The following is a 16968-nucleotide window of genomic DNA, read 5'->3' as shown; positions in this document are numbered from 1 at the left end:
AATATATAATTAGGACAAAAATCGACTCATTTACAGTAATGTTGTTAATTAGTGCGTCTCCACCCCTCCCATTAGGCCAATTCCCTCCTATAAGCATGATTGCATATTATAGTTTGATAATATGATTTTTGCAGATCAGAACAAAGATTAATGTGCAGTGTGTCTTTGGAGCCCTGCTGTCATGTCATCTGTTATTCTGAGAGGAGAGCCTGTGGTAATGCGGTTAGACCTTACAACAATGCTTAATCACCACTAACTGCATTAGGCCTTAGGTAATTGTTTTTGCGTGGTGTATGCACGGGCCAATCTGTTCCTCTCACTGCCAATGATGGACGGACGGGGAGAGCGGGGGCTTTTGCCACTTTGAGAGAGGAGGAAGAGGAGGGAGGGAAGGAGGAAGAGGAGGGAGGGGGGTACCGCCGAAATAGTCTTGTTTACCTCCAATGTCTGGCTCCACCTTATCTAGTTACAAAGCTGCTGGGATGGTCCAGTGATGGATGCGCGCTGTGATGGCGAGAGGCAGCTTAACTGACAGGCCGACAAAGATCACGGACGAGCGCGGGCTAATGCATGTCCTGTCATTTTCCCGGAGAGACACCTGAGCTCCGGGTTCCACTCAATAACAGTAAACAAGGCGGCCAATCGTATCACTCCACCATCTACATTATGGTAAATTGGCCATTTCCCTTATCAGCGGGCATTCCAAAGTGCCCTAAATGTCACATTACAATTCTGAACCAGGGATCTATTTTTGTGAAATGACAGCATGACTAAACGTTTATCAAAAATTTTTCTTTTATTATTCAGCTGCAGCCAAGCATCTTATAAAGTCATAGAATTTAAATGTTATAATGAGTATTTTATATTACAAGCTCTCTTCTCATATACTTTATAAACATGATAATACCACTTTAAGATTTTAAAATAGCTCAGTGTACATAAAAACCTTTTCATAAGTCCTTTTTGGTCTGAGTGGATGCAGAGCCGTGGTCTGACCCGCTCTGCTCTGGACAAAGCAGCAGGTCACATGGGGTAGAACTGTGAGGCGGCCTCTGACGACTGGATCTCTATCTGCGCCATTTTGAACTGCGTGCACTGCAGCCATTTGCGCAGAGCGACAGGAGGGGCACCTGTCGCCTGGCCCTGGAGGCACTGGTGGTTCACCCGGTTCTGGATGGCCTGGAGTCGCAGACGCAGCCCCGCAGACAGGTGCTACAGACAGAGACATGTGTTAAGAGGAATTCAGCAGCAATATTCTGTTACATGGGGCATAATTGAAATCATATTTTTAACTGTAATTTAGGTATTGACAGTAATTGACAGTAATTGACAGTAATTTACCAGCACAGGTTAAAGGGGATGTATGTAACCTGCTAGCCTGATTCATCTTGCAGCATTAGGATTTGTTTGCTCGATGGTACTTTTTTTGTTTAAATAATTGCTGCTATTTGCTCATGATGTATGTAATGCGCCAAATCCCGTAGGAAGAAGGGCAATAACGTCTCTCCCACTGATAAAATTGACCAAATATTCTCTTGTTCTGGCTTTAAATCCTTGATCTTGGGAATTGTTGCCAACACAGAATGTATGTCTTCATCCACATCCATCTCGACCGCTTTGTTTACTGTTGTGTTGCACCACAAAAGGGACCCAGACAGGGTCTTGAGTTTGACGCCATGGCTTCACAGCTCACAGCTAATTGGCTGGTGTGTGGTCTACAACGTCCGGGGGTCTTGCAAACCGTCTAGTGTATTCTGATTTCTGACCTAGTCACTGGAGAGAAATGAAATTGAGCGGAGGCACTAGGTAGCACCAGCCTGACTAGTAACCTTCACTCTTACTGTTTAAAAAAAGCTATAACAATCACAACTAAACCTGCAGGTTGTCAGAGCCTTAACCTGGAGACAGAGACACATCCAAGTTTGTCTTGTTCTCAGTTTATGGACAGGCCTCATGTGAAAGTTCAGAACCTCCAGAATTCCCTCCCTGAGCTGCAGAGGCTGCACTAGCACTGGTTCATAACTGGCTGCAGATGCTGAGGTTTAGGTAGTGACCATTCAGATGAGAGAGAGACAATTTAGGTTTAAACCAACTGGATCTCAGCTTTGAAACTAGCAACCCAAATGAGAAACACATGTGAGGCTCATTCTGCTTTATGATAATCACCTTGAGAACCAGAACACCAAATTATGCTATAAACAACTTGGCCATCGCGTCTGTTTTTGTAATTAAGTCAGATTACGATTGTTATCGGTAAAATTATATTTGATTTGAAGATGTTAACCTTGTATCTGGGGACACATACTGTAGGTTATATATAGATCAATAGGTTTATGCAATTTAGAATAAAATCTTTAAACATGCTAATTATCATCATCTTCATCACGATCTTTTAAAAGCCATGGTAGATTTATTTTGCTCCAGGTTTTTTGAGGCAGAATAGAGCGTGACATATGTGAGAACAGATTTTCACTAATCTGTTTTGATTTTTTATGTTCTACTATTTTTGTAGTGATGCCCTGTTATGGTACTACTCATGGGGTATCGGATAATATCCCTTTTGTGCCTATGAAATGTAACTGATCTCTGGTCTGGTTTAATCTTTTTAGTACTTACTGTATTAGGAAAATCAATGTTGTTTGTAGCCTCAGCTGGACTGGTACATCTGTTTTTTTAGTAACTTATTTAAACAATAACAATAATCACAATTAAAACTGAATAAACTGCACAAAACTACAACAAAAGCCAAGATATTCTTACAAAAATTCACCTTAAGATTGGATTGAATCATTGGCAGCCACATGGGGATAAGCTGTGAACAGATAATGAACAGATAATGAAACGCAACACACACAAAAAAAAAGTATTGGCAAGTAAGTTGAAGTATTGCGTAAGTATTGACTAAGCAGGTAAAAGTGAAAATAGCCAACCTTGACAAAAATAGTTGAGTTGCATTCCTGTAAGGCTTCCATCAAACTAATCACATGAAGACACACCATCTCCACCATCTGAACAGAAACAGAACACATCAGGCCGTTGCATCATCTCCCCTGTGTAAATACATCCTCCTCTCCTCCTCATATTTCACACGCACAACTCCGGCCCTATAGACACTTTAAATCCTGTGTCATCGGAATGTTGGGAATTCTTTAAGGGAGGCAAAATGGAGCAGACGTAACACATTTAACATTAACAGATCGAAACATGTTTATGAAGGGATAGGCCGGAATTTTGGACATAGGACCTCATTTCCTAGTGAGTGTTGGAGACGTGTGGAGATACTCTTTTAAATATTCCATCCAGTCCTTGTGTCAATTGTCCTTGTGTTGATAGAATAATTTTAGAAGTGAAACCAACCTTGCATTTGAAGGATTTATGTCTGAGCAGAGGCAGTGAGTTGTACTTCCTGATAGAAAGCTTGGAGAAAATAATCCCTCAACATGCGGCGATTAATGCGATGCAAAGTTTGTTTTATTTCAAACATTATTTTATTGACAGTTTGGTGTAATAATAGTTTTGCTATGGCCATTGACATGCACTAGTCTAGCACCAGCGACCTCTGCAAATACAAGGACTGGGTGGAATATTTTAAAAAGTTTCTCCACACGTCTCCAACACTCTGGCTCACAACGAAATGAGGAACTATGTCCAAAATTCTGGAGTGTCCCTTTAAATTCAGCGGGTACAGACTTTAAGTTAGTGTTCATCTATTTTAAGGATAGAAACACAATCGACCACAAAAATTATATGTGAGCTTCTCTGACATCTGTAGACAAAGTAAATTCCAAATGATTAGTGTCTCATAATGTCTTGTTAAATATAAACAAATAATGTAACACAATTGTAAATGTGTTTAAAGAATAGGGTACACTTCTAACACATATTTAGAGCTCCATGTTACCTTTTATTGTTTTGAAAACGTTATATTAACCTAAAACAATATATTAACATGTTAACAAGTTTATTTTATGTCTAGTGCCCCGTTCCCTTTGCTCTTCACGGCTAAGTCACTCCCCCTTCGAAGCGTTATCACAACACAATTGGCGCACAATTGCACATCACATCAGTTTTTCAAGTAGAGCCATACAGTTTTGTATCCTGCTTCTGTAAAATTCAAGGAACATTGCAGACTAAGAGCATGGGCGACAAATTGTAGCACTAAAGAGGGTCTGAATAGGGCCTGGGAGAGATCGCTAAATTACTCAAACATGCATAAATGACGTCTAAAACCTCTTCCTGTATGTTTCTGATGAGGGAACAATGACTCCAAAAAAGACGATTCTGAATAATACTCTTTTAAACGAAGATCTTATATTGCTGACATGTGAGTGGATATCCCTGGATTTTTCATACATTTTTCATGGTTTTCTGTGGTAAATCCCAGGTTCCGCAGTGAAACCACATTATATTCCATTTCACTTTTGTCTCCTGCTTCACCAGGTCCCACAGAATTCCCACATTTTTGCATTTTACAGGGCCTATAAGCAGATGGAGAAGAGGCCACGCTCACCACTTTGTTATGGGCCATGAGCTGCAGGATGCTGGGGGTGACACGGCTCCAAAATTCCAGGCCCGTGAGGATGGCCGTGGAGGAGAACTCGGTCTGGTTCTGGTTCTGCAGGGACGGGGCCGCGGCCGCCTGCTCACAGTAGATGGTCCAGAGCTGAGCGAACATGAAGGCGTGGAAGAGCGAGCACATGTGGAGCACTGACGTCTACGGACACACAGGGAAAGTTAGTTATAGGAGGATTTAAGGGAGAATCGTAAATGTATTGAAGTTTTAACTAATGTAACATAATATTCATATCATAATAAATGTGCAAAATAATGTAATGTGTTATTGCTACTGTCCTATAGTGACCTGCAATGTGAGGGACCAGGACTGAACCAGGACTGAACCAGAACTGAACCATGACTAAACCAGGACTAAAACAGGACTAAAACAGGTCCAAACAAGGTCTAAACCAGGACTAAACCAGAACTAAACCAGGACTGAGTGCCACGCCTGGGTCGGAGGTGGGCCAGCTTAGACCTCAGGTGACTGCAGGGGAAAGGAGACTGCAGAGCTCCTCGCCTCACGGATTGGGATTCTCCCTCTCTCTGTCTTTCAAGTCCAAAATTAGTCCTGGTTTAGTCCTGATTTAGACCTGATTTAGTCCTGGTGTAGTCCTGGTTTAGTCCTTGTGTAGTCCTGGTTTAGTCCTGGTTTAGATCTGGTTCAGTCCTGGTTTAGTTTTGGTTAAGTCCTCCTGGCTCACTCAGGAATTGCGTACCCCCGCTTCAAAAATCACACTACACCACTGGACAAAAGCATGTGATTTTCAGCATTCAATTGTAGTATTTTCTTTTATATTATCAGGTATATTACCATTTAAGTATGGATTTGTAAAATATATATATTTAGGGTTGTCAAAAGTATCAAAAATCAGGTACCAATAGATACTGAAACTAGTAGTAATAGTAAAATGTCTTGAACTGTATCAGAACAAGAATAAGACAGACCACACAGACTAGATATAAAACTGCATGGTAATATAAATGTAGTAAAAGTACTATGATTTAATGTTGAAAATTACATTATATTGTCTAAATAAAAAGTGTTTTTGTTATCATCGTGGTATGGGTATTGAGTATCGAGTGAGTTCTTTCATATAACAGTATAATATATTTGAAAAACACTTCCACGTCCTTGTCAATATTGCACATAGTTTTTTGCTGAATGCTGTGTTTTCATTTGGAGTATCCCTCCCTCAGAGCCTCTAAAGCAGCGAGCGGAGCAGTTGGCAGACCTTGGACTGTTCTGGAAAGCCGATGAGGATGACGATTAGATGGTCTGCGATGTGGGAGCCTGCGTCCAGGGGGATGGGCATGCAGGAGGTGGAGCCCTGATGCAGGGCACAGTGGGTGAGCGCGCCCAGGAGCAGCCAGGACAGCTGACGGATGTGGGACACGCACTCAATGAATTCTTTTGGCCTGTAAACACAAAAACACTTCAGTTATGCTTCTGTGATCGCTGTCTCAGCATCAAACTATGGCCACACAAAGATCCAGGCTTGGGCGAGATAGTGATAAAAATCGTATTGTGATCTCATTCTTGTGATGATATGATATTTTTGAGAAATCATCATATTGTGGTTCAGTGTTTCTCCTCCTATTGTCTAGTCTCTGTAAGGGTCTGAGTGAGTGACAGGTGGAATTAACCAATTAGAGAAGTGAACTCTCAGAAGGAGTAGTACTTAAAGGTGTCCTATGAGGTATTATTCAGACATTTTATAGTTAAAATTATGCATTACATGTATAACGATCAAGGTAAATTTGTTCTATTTCTGGGCTTACAATGATTCCCAGTATAAGGAGGCATCTATGAAAATGAGGCTAAAAATAATAGCTTCAAATCTGAGTTACATCTAACAGAAGAGTAGCCAGGCTGACGCCACCTAGTGCCTCCGCTCAATTTTATTTCTCTTCAGTGACTAGGTCAGGAATTGGAAAACACTAAACGGTTTGCAAGAACCACGGAAGTGCGAGTCTGGGCACCAGCTAATCAGCGAAGAGACACACATTCTCTGTTGGCAACGATTCCCGAGATCGAGGATTTAAAGCCAGAACAAAGACAATATTTGGTGAATTTTATCAAGGGGAAAGACGTTATTGTCCTTCTTCCTACGGGATTTGGGAAAAGCTTAATATACCAGTTAGCCCCGTTAGCGGCACATTACATATGTCACGATCAAATAGCAACGATTGGTTAAATTAAAAAAGTACCCGCCTACCGTTGAGTGAATGAATCCTAATGCTGCGAGGTCAGATGGTTTCCACGAAGTGAAACCAGCTGATGAATCAGGCTAATAGAAGACAATTTGTTCACAGAAATAATCTAATCTAGTCGAATGTATGGATTGTAAAAACTAAACTTTCTATGATGATGATGAACTAATTTCAGACCTGAAGAGTTTTGCATCCTTAAGGAGATAGTATTTTACTTTTATGGAGTATTAACTGTTAACACACAACATTTTCAGATCACCTTTGTTTTGACAATGCGATATTGGCCGAAAATGATGCATTAACATTTTTCATATTGTCACTCTCCCTTTAGAGCGTTATCACAACAATAGCTTTCATACTACTCCACATCGCACCAGGTTTGTAAAGTTGTTGTGTATAGTTCTGTATCATGCTTTTGTATATTTATAAATGTAGGCTAGTAGATTGAGCATTGGGCAGAATCTTAAAGCTAACCATTGAATAGAGCCCGGGAGTGATCGCTAAAGCAGAACTAAAACCTCTTCAAGCATGTTTTTTGAGGAGGGAAAATAATAACATGGTATAAACTAACAAAAAAATCAATTTTGCATAAGATCCCCCTTTAACAAGTTGGATTATAAAGTTATGAATAAAACAAAACACAATTACAGGCTAAAATCTCATGTAAATAGACTAGGTAATCCATTATTTTGCAAAAACTACAATTTTTCAATGTGTAGGTTACTGGAGTGGAGCCACATTATGAGTTAGTTCGTGTGCGTGTACAAGTCTTCTGTATTGATTTTAGCCTCATCTTTTCCCATTTATCTTGCCAACAAAATCAGTTGGAAATATTCTCTTGCTGTTTATCTGCACACACAAATCAATAATACAAACACTGAATTGTACTAAGCTTGTGCTGTTTTAGATGAATGAATGAGTTCTGCTATAATTACTTTCAATAAAACTCCACACCAATTCTATAATTATAATAGCTATGATTTTGTAACTGTACATATGATACAAACTACACCACGTTCATTGACATACACTTTCCCAGTGAGTTATATATGCTCCTATGTGTCTTTCAGCTGCTACATTTACACAAAAGAGATTCTTGTGAGCTTTAAACCATATTATAATTGTCATCAAAAACATACATGGATTTGTATTTTGTTTCACTGGCACAGGTTGGATTATTCCTGGTTTATTTTTCTGTCTACATCTCCATCTCTGCATCTCCTGTTCCACCTTGTGATGTCATGTCGTCATTGTTTTCAAGCTACAGTTCCCTTAAGTTCAGTAAAAATAGTGAATTCCAGGGCTGAAATCATCCAAATGATTCTTGTGAAGGAGTATGGAGTTAAAAACCACAGTGAAGCACAGTGTTACCACAAGAGAGGGTTTACGAGAATGAGACGAGGTTCTGAACAAACCATCAGACCATTTCACAATTTCTGCTCACATAATTATTTTTTTGTATTTGTTTATTTTTGTATATATTGTGTTGTTAATGTGTTTAATGGGTTGAGACGAGTTATAAAAATTACAAAATTAAATAATTTTCACATGCATCATTACTGATTATTGCAATACACTCCATAATATGTCTATTACACTTTATATTTATTATTTAAATGATTAGACTAAAACTGGACCTGCTGTCCTCTCCTCTCTCCTCCACTGCTGCTGCTCTACATGTGCACTGTGCAGAGGGACACAGATAGAGCACTTCTCTCTCTTCTCTCTTACAAGAAATAAAGTTATGGACAAGAAGGCCTAAATATCTCTTTGTGGATCTTTACCAAATGAAGGAAAACACGTGTATATTTGATTAAAATCTTTTGCGATCAAACTTTAGCACTGATCATGTGCAACAATATTGGTCTTATCACTATAAAATGAAAACTGGAACAGAGTGTAAAGTGTTCTCTGTCAGAATATGTGGGCTACAAGTCTCTGTGTGGAGGATCCTTTTTGCTACAGCTGCTCAAAGATACGTAACTTTCCAGAGCCTGAGTGAGGTGTAACCCTTTCATTGCTAATTGTGCGTACCTGAATTCTCCCCGATCTTAAACTGACTCGCGGTTAGAATCAGTGCTTAGTGTCAGTTGCTCCTCTCGCTCTCTCGTGGCACTGGCAGTCACTTCACTCGCTGTGGGTCTGATCTACAGACTGGGGTTGTGTGTTTCCCCTCGTGTGTCAGTGTTTAAATCCTCGAGTGTACGCGAAGCAGGGATCACAAACAAAACATAACTCAACAGCCTACAAGCCAAAACGAACACTATTCAACGCGAGACCAACCAGTCCATTGGTAACATTAAGAGACAGGACACCAGAGAAAGTAAGTCAAGGATGTGAGTAAGTAAAAGAAGAGCTCAGCCTAATAAAACAAAACACAACTCCAGTATGTTTTTGATGAGGAAACAACCTTATAACATAGATCATAAAATAAGGCAATATAGGCCTTTTAAACAAAACATCATTCGTAGTGGCATGAGCTCACCCCTGCTGCATGGTGGAGGGAGGGTGGTACAGCCAGGGCAGGTAGCGTAGCACGGCCTTGTTGTCACGGTGATTGCCCTTGCTGATTTCCATGGCAGCCACTTGAGCCAATCCCACCTTTAGATTTCCCCCAAAGGTGTCCTCGTGCAGCGGCTGACAGCAGGCCTTCATGTGGCTCTGGGTCACGGAACAGAGAGGGTGATGTTAAAGCACAAATTATAAACTTTATTACAAGATTTTTAAAAAATATTAATTCTTGCTTGAATAGATCTGTAATAAGTTTAAATTTGATAACTCCATAAACTAATTACTTTACTAGTTTTAGTATAATTCTGATTGGTGTCATTGAAGGATGACACTGAATTGAGATTTGGGTTTCAGAAGTATCAGAAATCAAAAGCCTACTTATCGATACTCAAAACTACTAAGATACTCATTTCAGCAGGTGTCAATACTAAAAAAAAGTCACATTCTGGTGCAAAGTTTTAATGATAAAATCTGTACTGTAATCAAAGTAATTAATTTTTGTTTTAGTAGGACAGAATTAAATAAAATCAATTAAGCAGGTACCTATGAAGAAGGGTTGCACCTGGTATCAAATATCCAGAAAATATTGATTCAGCTGATATACTGGTTGGATAACTTGAAGTAATGTTTTGATGTAAAGATTATTTACTGATGTTTGCCTAGAAAGTTTCATAATGTTTGAATTTTTCTTCATACAAAAGTGTTAGTTGTAGTTATTTGAGGAATAAGTAACTGATACAAATAAAGATATTTTATTTTTGTCTTAAAGGGTCTATATTATGATATTTTCTGATCTATATTATAATGTTGTTTCCTCATCAAAAACATATCTGGAGTTGTGTTTTGTTTCATTCACATATGTTTAACACCCAAACCATGCATATTTAGGCTGAGTTCTTCTCTCAAATAGAAAACACTCTGTTCCACCTTGTGATGTCATGTAGTAAAACAGGAAGTCCACCACTTTTTTAAAACTCCATACTCCTTCACTACCTCATTTGGTTGATTTCAGCTTATTAATTGCCAGTCTCTACTGAACTTACAAGGTAAAAGGTGGCTGTTAACTTCAAAACTACCACTACATGACATCACAAGTTGGAAGGGCGCATTTTGGGCTTTGGAGAATGAAACAAAACTTAACTCCAGTGATGTTCTTGAGAAAGTAGCGACACATAGTCACAACTATCCATTTTGTGTAATGTAGGACCTTTAAAGAAATGCAGTGGTCAAAATACAAATGTATTAAGTACTTTTATTTTGGCAGATAACCTAAGTGGAAAAATTAATTAAACAATATCTTCACGTATCTTTAAAGTCTACACTAGTAAAAAAAACAAACCTGTGATGCGACATTACCTTGAGCTTGGTCAGCGTGTGCATATCAGCAATGAAGTCCAGCAGCTCACTGATGTATTGCCTCATACACTCCATGGCCGCGGTGGTGCACTGGAGGAGAGACACAAACAGTTCCTTTGGCTCACGGGCAGGACTCGGGAGGGGATGGGGCAGGGATGGGGGCATCTTGGTTCCCCTGCTGTTTTATGAGGCGGATGATAATAAGACGTAAACACTAGAGCCTTACCCCCGGCAGAGTGGAGATCATGTGCTTCTGGATGATGGTGGATTCTGCCAGTCGTGTCCCGATATCTGCACAAACAAACTGACAACAGCCACGAGCGCAGGGTAAGTGAGGTAACTGTGTCTGAGCAAAAAAGCCGGGAGAAGCAGCTGGGATTATCAGATACAAGAGCAATGAATGTAGGAAATAGGGCTTAACTATGAGGCTATCTGTCATACTGTAATATAGTCTGGGCAAGCACTTTCTCTACTACTCTGGACAAAATACATGTCTCGTCTGCTAATTTATTCATCAAACTTAAAGTTCTTAATATTTATGACATTAATATTTTATTTTTATGTATAAAATTCTGGTAACACTTTATTTTAGGGTACACTTATTAACATCTAACTATCTGATAATTAGTGTAAATGTTGTACAATGGTTTATTTGTCATTCATTAGTATTTATTCAGCCCTTATTAATGTCTAATTCTCAATAATCTTATTCTACTATTAGTTAGACATTTACAAACACTTTCCTATTAATACACTCCTTATTACTGTGTATTTATATGAGACTAGATCATTTATGTATATGAATTATGATTCTAATAAGCTTCTGGTAATATAGGGTATAGCCAGGTCCGACTACCCCACATTTAAGACTTTTTTACGACCTTTATAAGACCAACATCGCACCCAATTCTAATAATGACCATTACTCACTGCTTTAAATAACAAAAAATATCTTTATTATAAATATATATATCTCATTCAGAGCTCTTTTATAGTACTGTAGTATGTATTGCTTGTAAAAAGGCCAAAAAACAATTTATAACATTCTAACAAGACAAACTAAGTATAGTTTGTGCATACTCCAAATTAGACGTTCATTCAAGTGCTTTGTGTTGCTTTTTGTATGAAAAGTGCTCTATAAATAAAGTTTGATTTGATTTGATTCACGTTACATGATTTCACGTTGTTGTTTTCCTCCCTCCATTTAACACTGCACTGCAGCCCGATTGAGTATATAAAAAAATAGGCAAATTTAATTTACTGTAAGACCTTAGTGAAAAAAATAAGACTTGGACAACATAATTTAAGACTTTTTAAGGCCTTAATTTAGGAACATGAAATTTAGGACCTTTTTAAGACTTTTAAAAGCCCGCGGCTACCCTGTAATAAGGGTGTTGTTAAGGACTAGTAGCACAAGAAATGTAGTTTTTTAACTTATTTGTGCCAAAAACCTACTAGAATCATAATTCATGGAAAACCCTAACCCATAATAAGGAGTGTATTAATAGGAAAGTGTCTGTAAATGTCTAACTAACAGCAGAATAAGCTAATAGGGAATTGGACATTAATAAGGGCTGAATAAATACTAAATAATGACAAATTAACCATTTACAGCTACACTAATTAGTGCTAAGTTACATGTTAATAAGTGCAACCTAAACTAAAGTGTTACCAAAATTCTTTATAAGTCAACAACGATCCCCAAACATTTCACATTTTACTTTAAAACCAATACGGAGATTCACAGATACAATACTTGTCAAAATCGTATTTTCCATGTTTTAAAATGTGTCACATCAAGAGCTCAAGAGTTTTGTTACAACACAGAGACTGTAAATTCTGGAGCCAGTTTTCACATCTGGTTAGTGACAGCAAATCAGAGGAGTTGTTACCTGGTCCCCAAAGGGTTGACCATCTGTGGGCTAAAATATTCACCCAATCATCACACAAGTTGGCACACACATAACTGGGGTATGAGCTGGGCTCCTCATAAGCTGCTTCCGTGGTGATAAACTGCCCCCACCGATGCCTCATGGGGGACCAGGTTACTATCTCTGATTGCGCTTGTTTAAAAAAAGTTTGAGGAAATGTTTGATATTTCATGATAATGTTTGATAATCATTCAGTTGTAGATGTTTCGTTGTATTTTAATCCATGGTTGAATCAATTAAATTTAATCCAAGGTGTTTAAATGTAATTTAAATTTTTTTTTATGCACAGTGATAATGGTCAATTTTTAATATATTCATAAAGTAGAGGCTTTAATATAAGTCCTTTTGTTTGTTTTTTTTGTTTTTTTTAACCTCTTCCAGCACCTACTTTTTTATCTAGTGTGTTTTTTTAATTGTTATGTTATACGTGCAAAGTAAATAATACAAATTGCACCAAAAGTACTATGCATGGGTTTCATATTCAGAATGACGAATACTTAGGATCATTGCCATAGCAATTAAAACAAAATTATTAAAATGGTCAAAAATCTGCAAAATGGCACCTATAAATATGAAATTTAAAGTCATGGGAAAAGTTAAAAGTGCTGAACTCAAGCCTGGTCAAATGTAGAAGGAAATCCAACTTAACAGCTTTTTAGAATTAGGTCTTCACTATATCCTAAATCTCTGTATCTTTTTCTTTTTTTATTGAGGTGATGTAATGCAGAAGTACAAGTGGGTGGGACGCAATTAGCCGGATCTTCACCGTTCAAAAGAAGTGGACCCATCAAATTATGCAACTGTAATTTGGACTGTTGTATCACATTTATGGTGCTGATCAATTAAGAAAAAATCATATATATGAATACAATATAATATATGTTTGTTTTTTGGTAATATATTGAAGAAAACAAAACAAAACTTAGCCCAACAAGCTCATTTACATAATGTGTATGGATGAAAGGGCTGTTACCTGGACCAGCAGCAGCAGATTAGTATCAGGCAGGGGGGACTTGAACTTCAGTGCCTGCAGGAGCTCCAGGACCACAATACGGGACATGTAGAACTTATCTCTCTCCTGGACGGGACGAGACAGAAACAAAGTTACTGATGCTGCTTCTCCATTTCCACTGCGCCTCTCTCATATCACGCTCAAACTCAGTCGTCTGAACAGAGGGGGGAGGACAGAGGGGGGAGGGCTGGGCAGGGGGAGAAGAGCCCGGCGGACGGACAAGTAGATTTAGGCCAGTCCACGTCTCAGCTCCCAGAGTCCCAGGCGAGTCCCGGGCTGTCAGACTGCCTCCTCCTCCCTCTCTCCCTCTCTCCCCCAGGACATGCTGCACTCTTTGCTCATGCCATCCACATAAAAGTGCCTGTTTACAAGACTGTCATCTTCCAGGACAATGTGACGTATTTAAGATATTTTAGATCTATAAATAGATCATAAATAAGGTGAATGGTGTTATGTCCAATAATAACTGGCACATTAAAAATATTCACTTAGATGCACACTTTGTAACTTTTCTATTTTTATTTATTTGTTTATCATTACAGTCATCATTACACTTCAGTATTCTTGCAAAAATATGTTGTACTCTAGTTGGGTTTAGTGTACCTGCACCGACAGTCTGCAGATCACACTGACATTTCTGGCTGTGCGGTTTGTGTACATACCTGTGCGTACCACTTCATAATTAAAACTTAATGGAGCATAGCGCTTTAGTAAATAGAAAATCATGACCTATTAAGATGCAGGACACCAGCGCCCCTGGCTAGTGGTTAACGTCTGTGATAAATAGTCTTTCAAAAATAAAAATAAAAAAAACTTTGTGAATGGCTTGTAAATTACAGAAGAGCAACCACCCACCACCAAGTTAAGTCACTAGTCAGGTTTGTGGAGAGGCAAGCCCACTCACAGAAAAAAGGCATGTAGTTCAAGGTTTTTTAAAGGAATTAAAAAGAGAAATAAATACTTTTTGTCTATTTTTGGCTGAATGTTATGAGGCTGTGAGCCTCATAACTTGAAGCTTAGTGAAAAAAATTCATTTTGTTTATATATCAGGGGTCTGCAAGCCACACACGGCTCTTTAAAGCCTCTGGTGTGGCTCTTTTCAAAAAAGCATATTTTATGATAAAATATGCTAGCAGTTATTTATTAAGTTCATTTTTCAGCGTTTGGGGTGTCCAACAAGCAGTGTCCAGAATTTAAAGTAATTTCAAATGTTTCTTGACTTTCTTACTCTGGTGTTCTACCCTGTCGAAGATTGGTATGAATAAATAAAAATACATTATTTTATTGGTTGTATAAAATATAAAATGTGTTAGAATGTGGGATAAGACTCCTTGGGGAGAACCCCCACACCCTCTCTACAAAGCTGACAAGAATAAAATGTAAATGTTATTTATTTTGATGTTTAGAGGCAAAGTTGCTCTTTTAAATTCATAGTATTAATCAGTTTGTCTTGTTTCTTAATACTTGTGGCTTTTTCTGACTTTGGTTTATAATGGGCCCATGCAGCTCTGTGCAGACTCCTGGTTTATACTGAAAGGATTTGGAACAATTTTTGTTTAATATGAACTGGGGAGTAATTATGAAGATATTAACCATAAACCAAGAGCAAATCTCTTCAATCTTAGATTTAAAAGGCAAATTAGACGCACCCTTCCACTAAAAATAATATTCTGATATCTCATGAACCAATTCCACATAAAACTTATCACAACGATGAAGCCTCTAACGCAATTGCTCACAGTGGCCTGGGCTCAGAAAAGCGGATATTAAACTGTGCGAAATTAAGTGTAGAAAATCAATAGTGCAGGAGACATAAAACATGGTGCGTTGACAGTGCTAGAGGACCCAGTATCCATCTGGCCCAGCGGCGCAGACAGGTCCGGCTCCATCTTTGTCCCAGAATACACCATACATTCTGGACCTGAGCTCACCAACTAGTCATGTTAATCAATAGAGCCTGATTGCTTCCTGAATCATGGGCCACATATCTGGGGAGGAGGAGCGCCGTGGCACCAGTTGGACACTAAAAGAGCGATGACATAATGGCTAGGGACTGGGACCTCAGCATTTTAAGCTCTCTATATATCACTTTAAATGACGCAGTAATGAAGCTATTAAGATGTTTAAAGGGCATCGTTAAGGGTTTATAAACTACTTTTGGACACTTTAGCATTGGTGTTTTTATTAGAAAATATTTTAAGGGCCCAGATTGCTCTATACGCTATTGTAATATTTTTTCCTCATCAAAAATAAATGCAGAATGTTGTTTTGTTTCATTCACACATGCTTAACACACAATCGAAGTTCTCCGGACACCTTCACTAGAATCATTTGGATAATTTCATTTCATTTTAGGAATTGCCAATCTGTACTGAACAAAAGGTAAAAGGTAGTTGATAATTTGAAAACTACTGCTTCATAACATCACAAGACAGACTAATAATAAAGGATTACTGAAACATGTGTGAATGAAACAAGTCAATTTCAAAGAATATAGGACCTTTAATGAAAAACTCATCAAAAATCACATATCTCGATCATTATTTAACATTTTGTTCATTGTACACTGCTATACTTTAAAAAAACAGATCCATAGCTTCTAGCTGTTTCTGAACTTTATCAAGTGGATAAAAGCTGTAGGCGGGGTACAGGGGGAATGTGGAAACTGAAATGTTATAAGCACTCAAGCCTCAAATACAGGACAAATTGCTCAAACAGGCATGAATAAATCAAAATATGCCTCTGAGATAAGGAAACACATTTATTTTCATATTGTGTGTTTTAAAATATTATGTACGGCCAACAAATAAAAGAATCCAGCTGTGATTTCCATGCATTCAAAACCACCAGCAGAGAAGACAAGGACTGGTACATTGGGGAGTGATGTAGCCGAGTGATAAGGCTTAAACAATAGCTGCAAGCTTCAAAGTGGGATTTAACATTGTACTGAATACAATTTGAGCGTAGCAATCAAAATGAGTCTGGTGAAGGTGAAAGGACTGCAAAATATGCAGAATGTGTGAATGAAAGATAAGCAACTCCTGGTATTTTTTTGATGAGGAAACTATTTTAACTAAATTATTTTAATATGAAACACACTGAAAAGATAAAAAATTTACTCTTGTTATCTTTAAGCCTGAAAAACAGACTTGGAGTGGTGTTTTGTTTCATTCACACATGTTGAGTAACACTTTACTATTAGTCTGACAACACCTCCAAAGCTCAAAATGCTCTGTTCCACTTTGTGATGTCATGTAGGGGTGGTTTTCAAGCTAACAGCAACCTTTTACTTTTTGTTTAATAAAGACTGGAAATTTCAGGGCTGAAATTATCCAAATGATTCTTTTGAAGGTGTATGGAGTTTATGAATGAAACAAAACACAACTCTGG

General features: G+C 38.2%; 1 protein-coding gene across 1 annotated transcript in view; it reads right to left on the bottom strand.

Moving 5' to 3' along the window:
* Positions 1-881: 881 nt before the first annotated feature.
* The window catches only part of LOC110155614 (unc-79 homolog, NALCN channel complex subunit), a 66279-nt gene continuing 50192 nt past the window's right edge, over positions 882-16968 (bottom strand). Inside the window, 9 exon segments of the mRNA XM_055157582.1 lie at positions 882-1212; positions 2771-2812; positions 2931-3008; positions 4511-4714; positions 5790-5973; positions 9254-9429; positions 10636-10725; positions 10862-10939; positions 13540-13644. Coding sequence (XP_055013557.1) covers positions 1024-1212; positions 2771-2812; positions 2931-3008; positions 4511-4714; positions 5790-5973; positions 9254-9429; positions 10636-10725; positions 10862-10939; positions 13540-13644 — 1146 coding nt within the window. The 3' untranslated portion in view covers positions 882-1023.

This window comes from Boleophthalmus pectinirostris, unplaced genomic scaffold (genome assembly GCF_026225935.1).
Source record: "Boleophthalmus pectinirostris isolate CB_2022bp ecotype Guang Dong unplaced genomic scaffold, ASM2622593v1 HiC_scaffold_10, whole genome shotgun sequence".
NCBI lineage: Eukaryota > Metazoa > Chordata > Actinopteri > Gobiiformes > Gobiidae > Boleophthalmus > Boleophthalmus pectinirostris.
The sequence above is the reverse complement of the archived record's forward strand: the minus strand, read 5'-3'. Positions and strand labels throughout refer to the sequence as shown.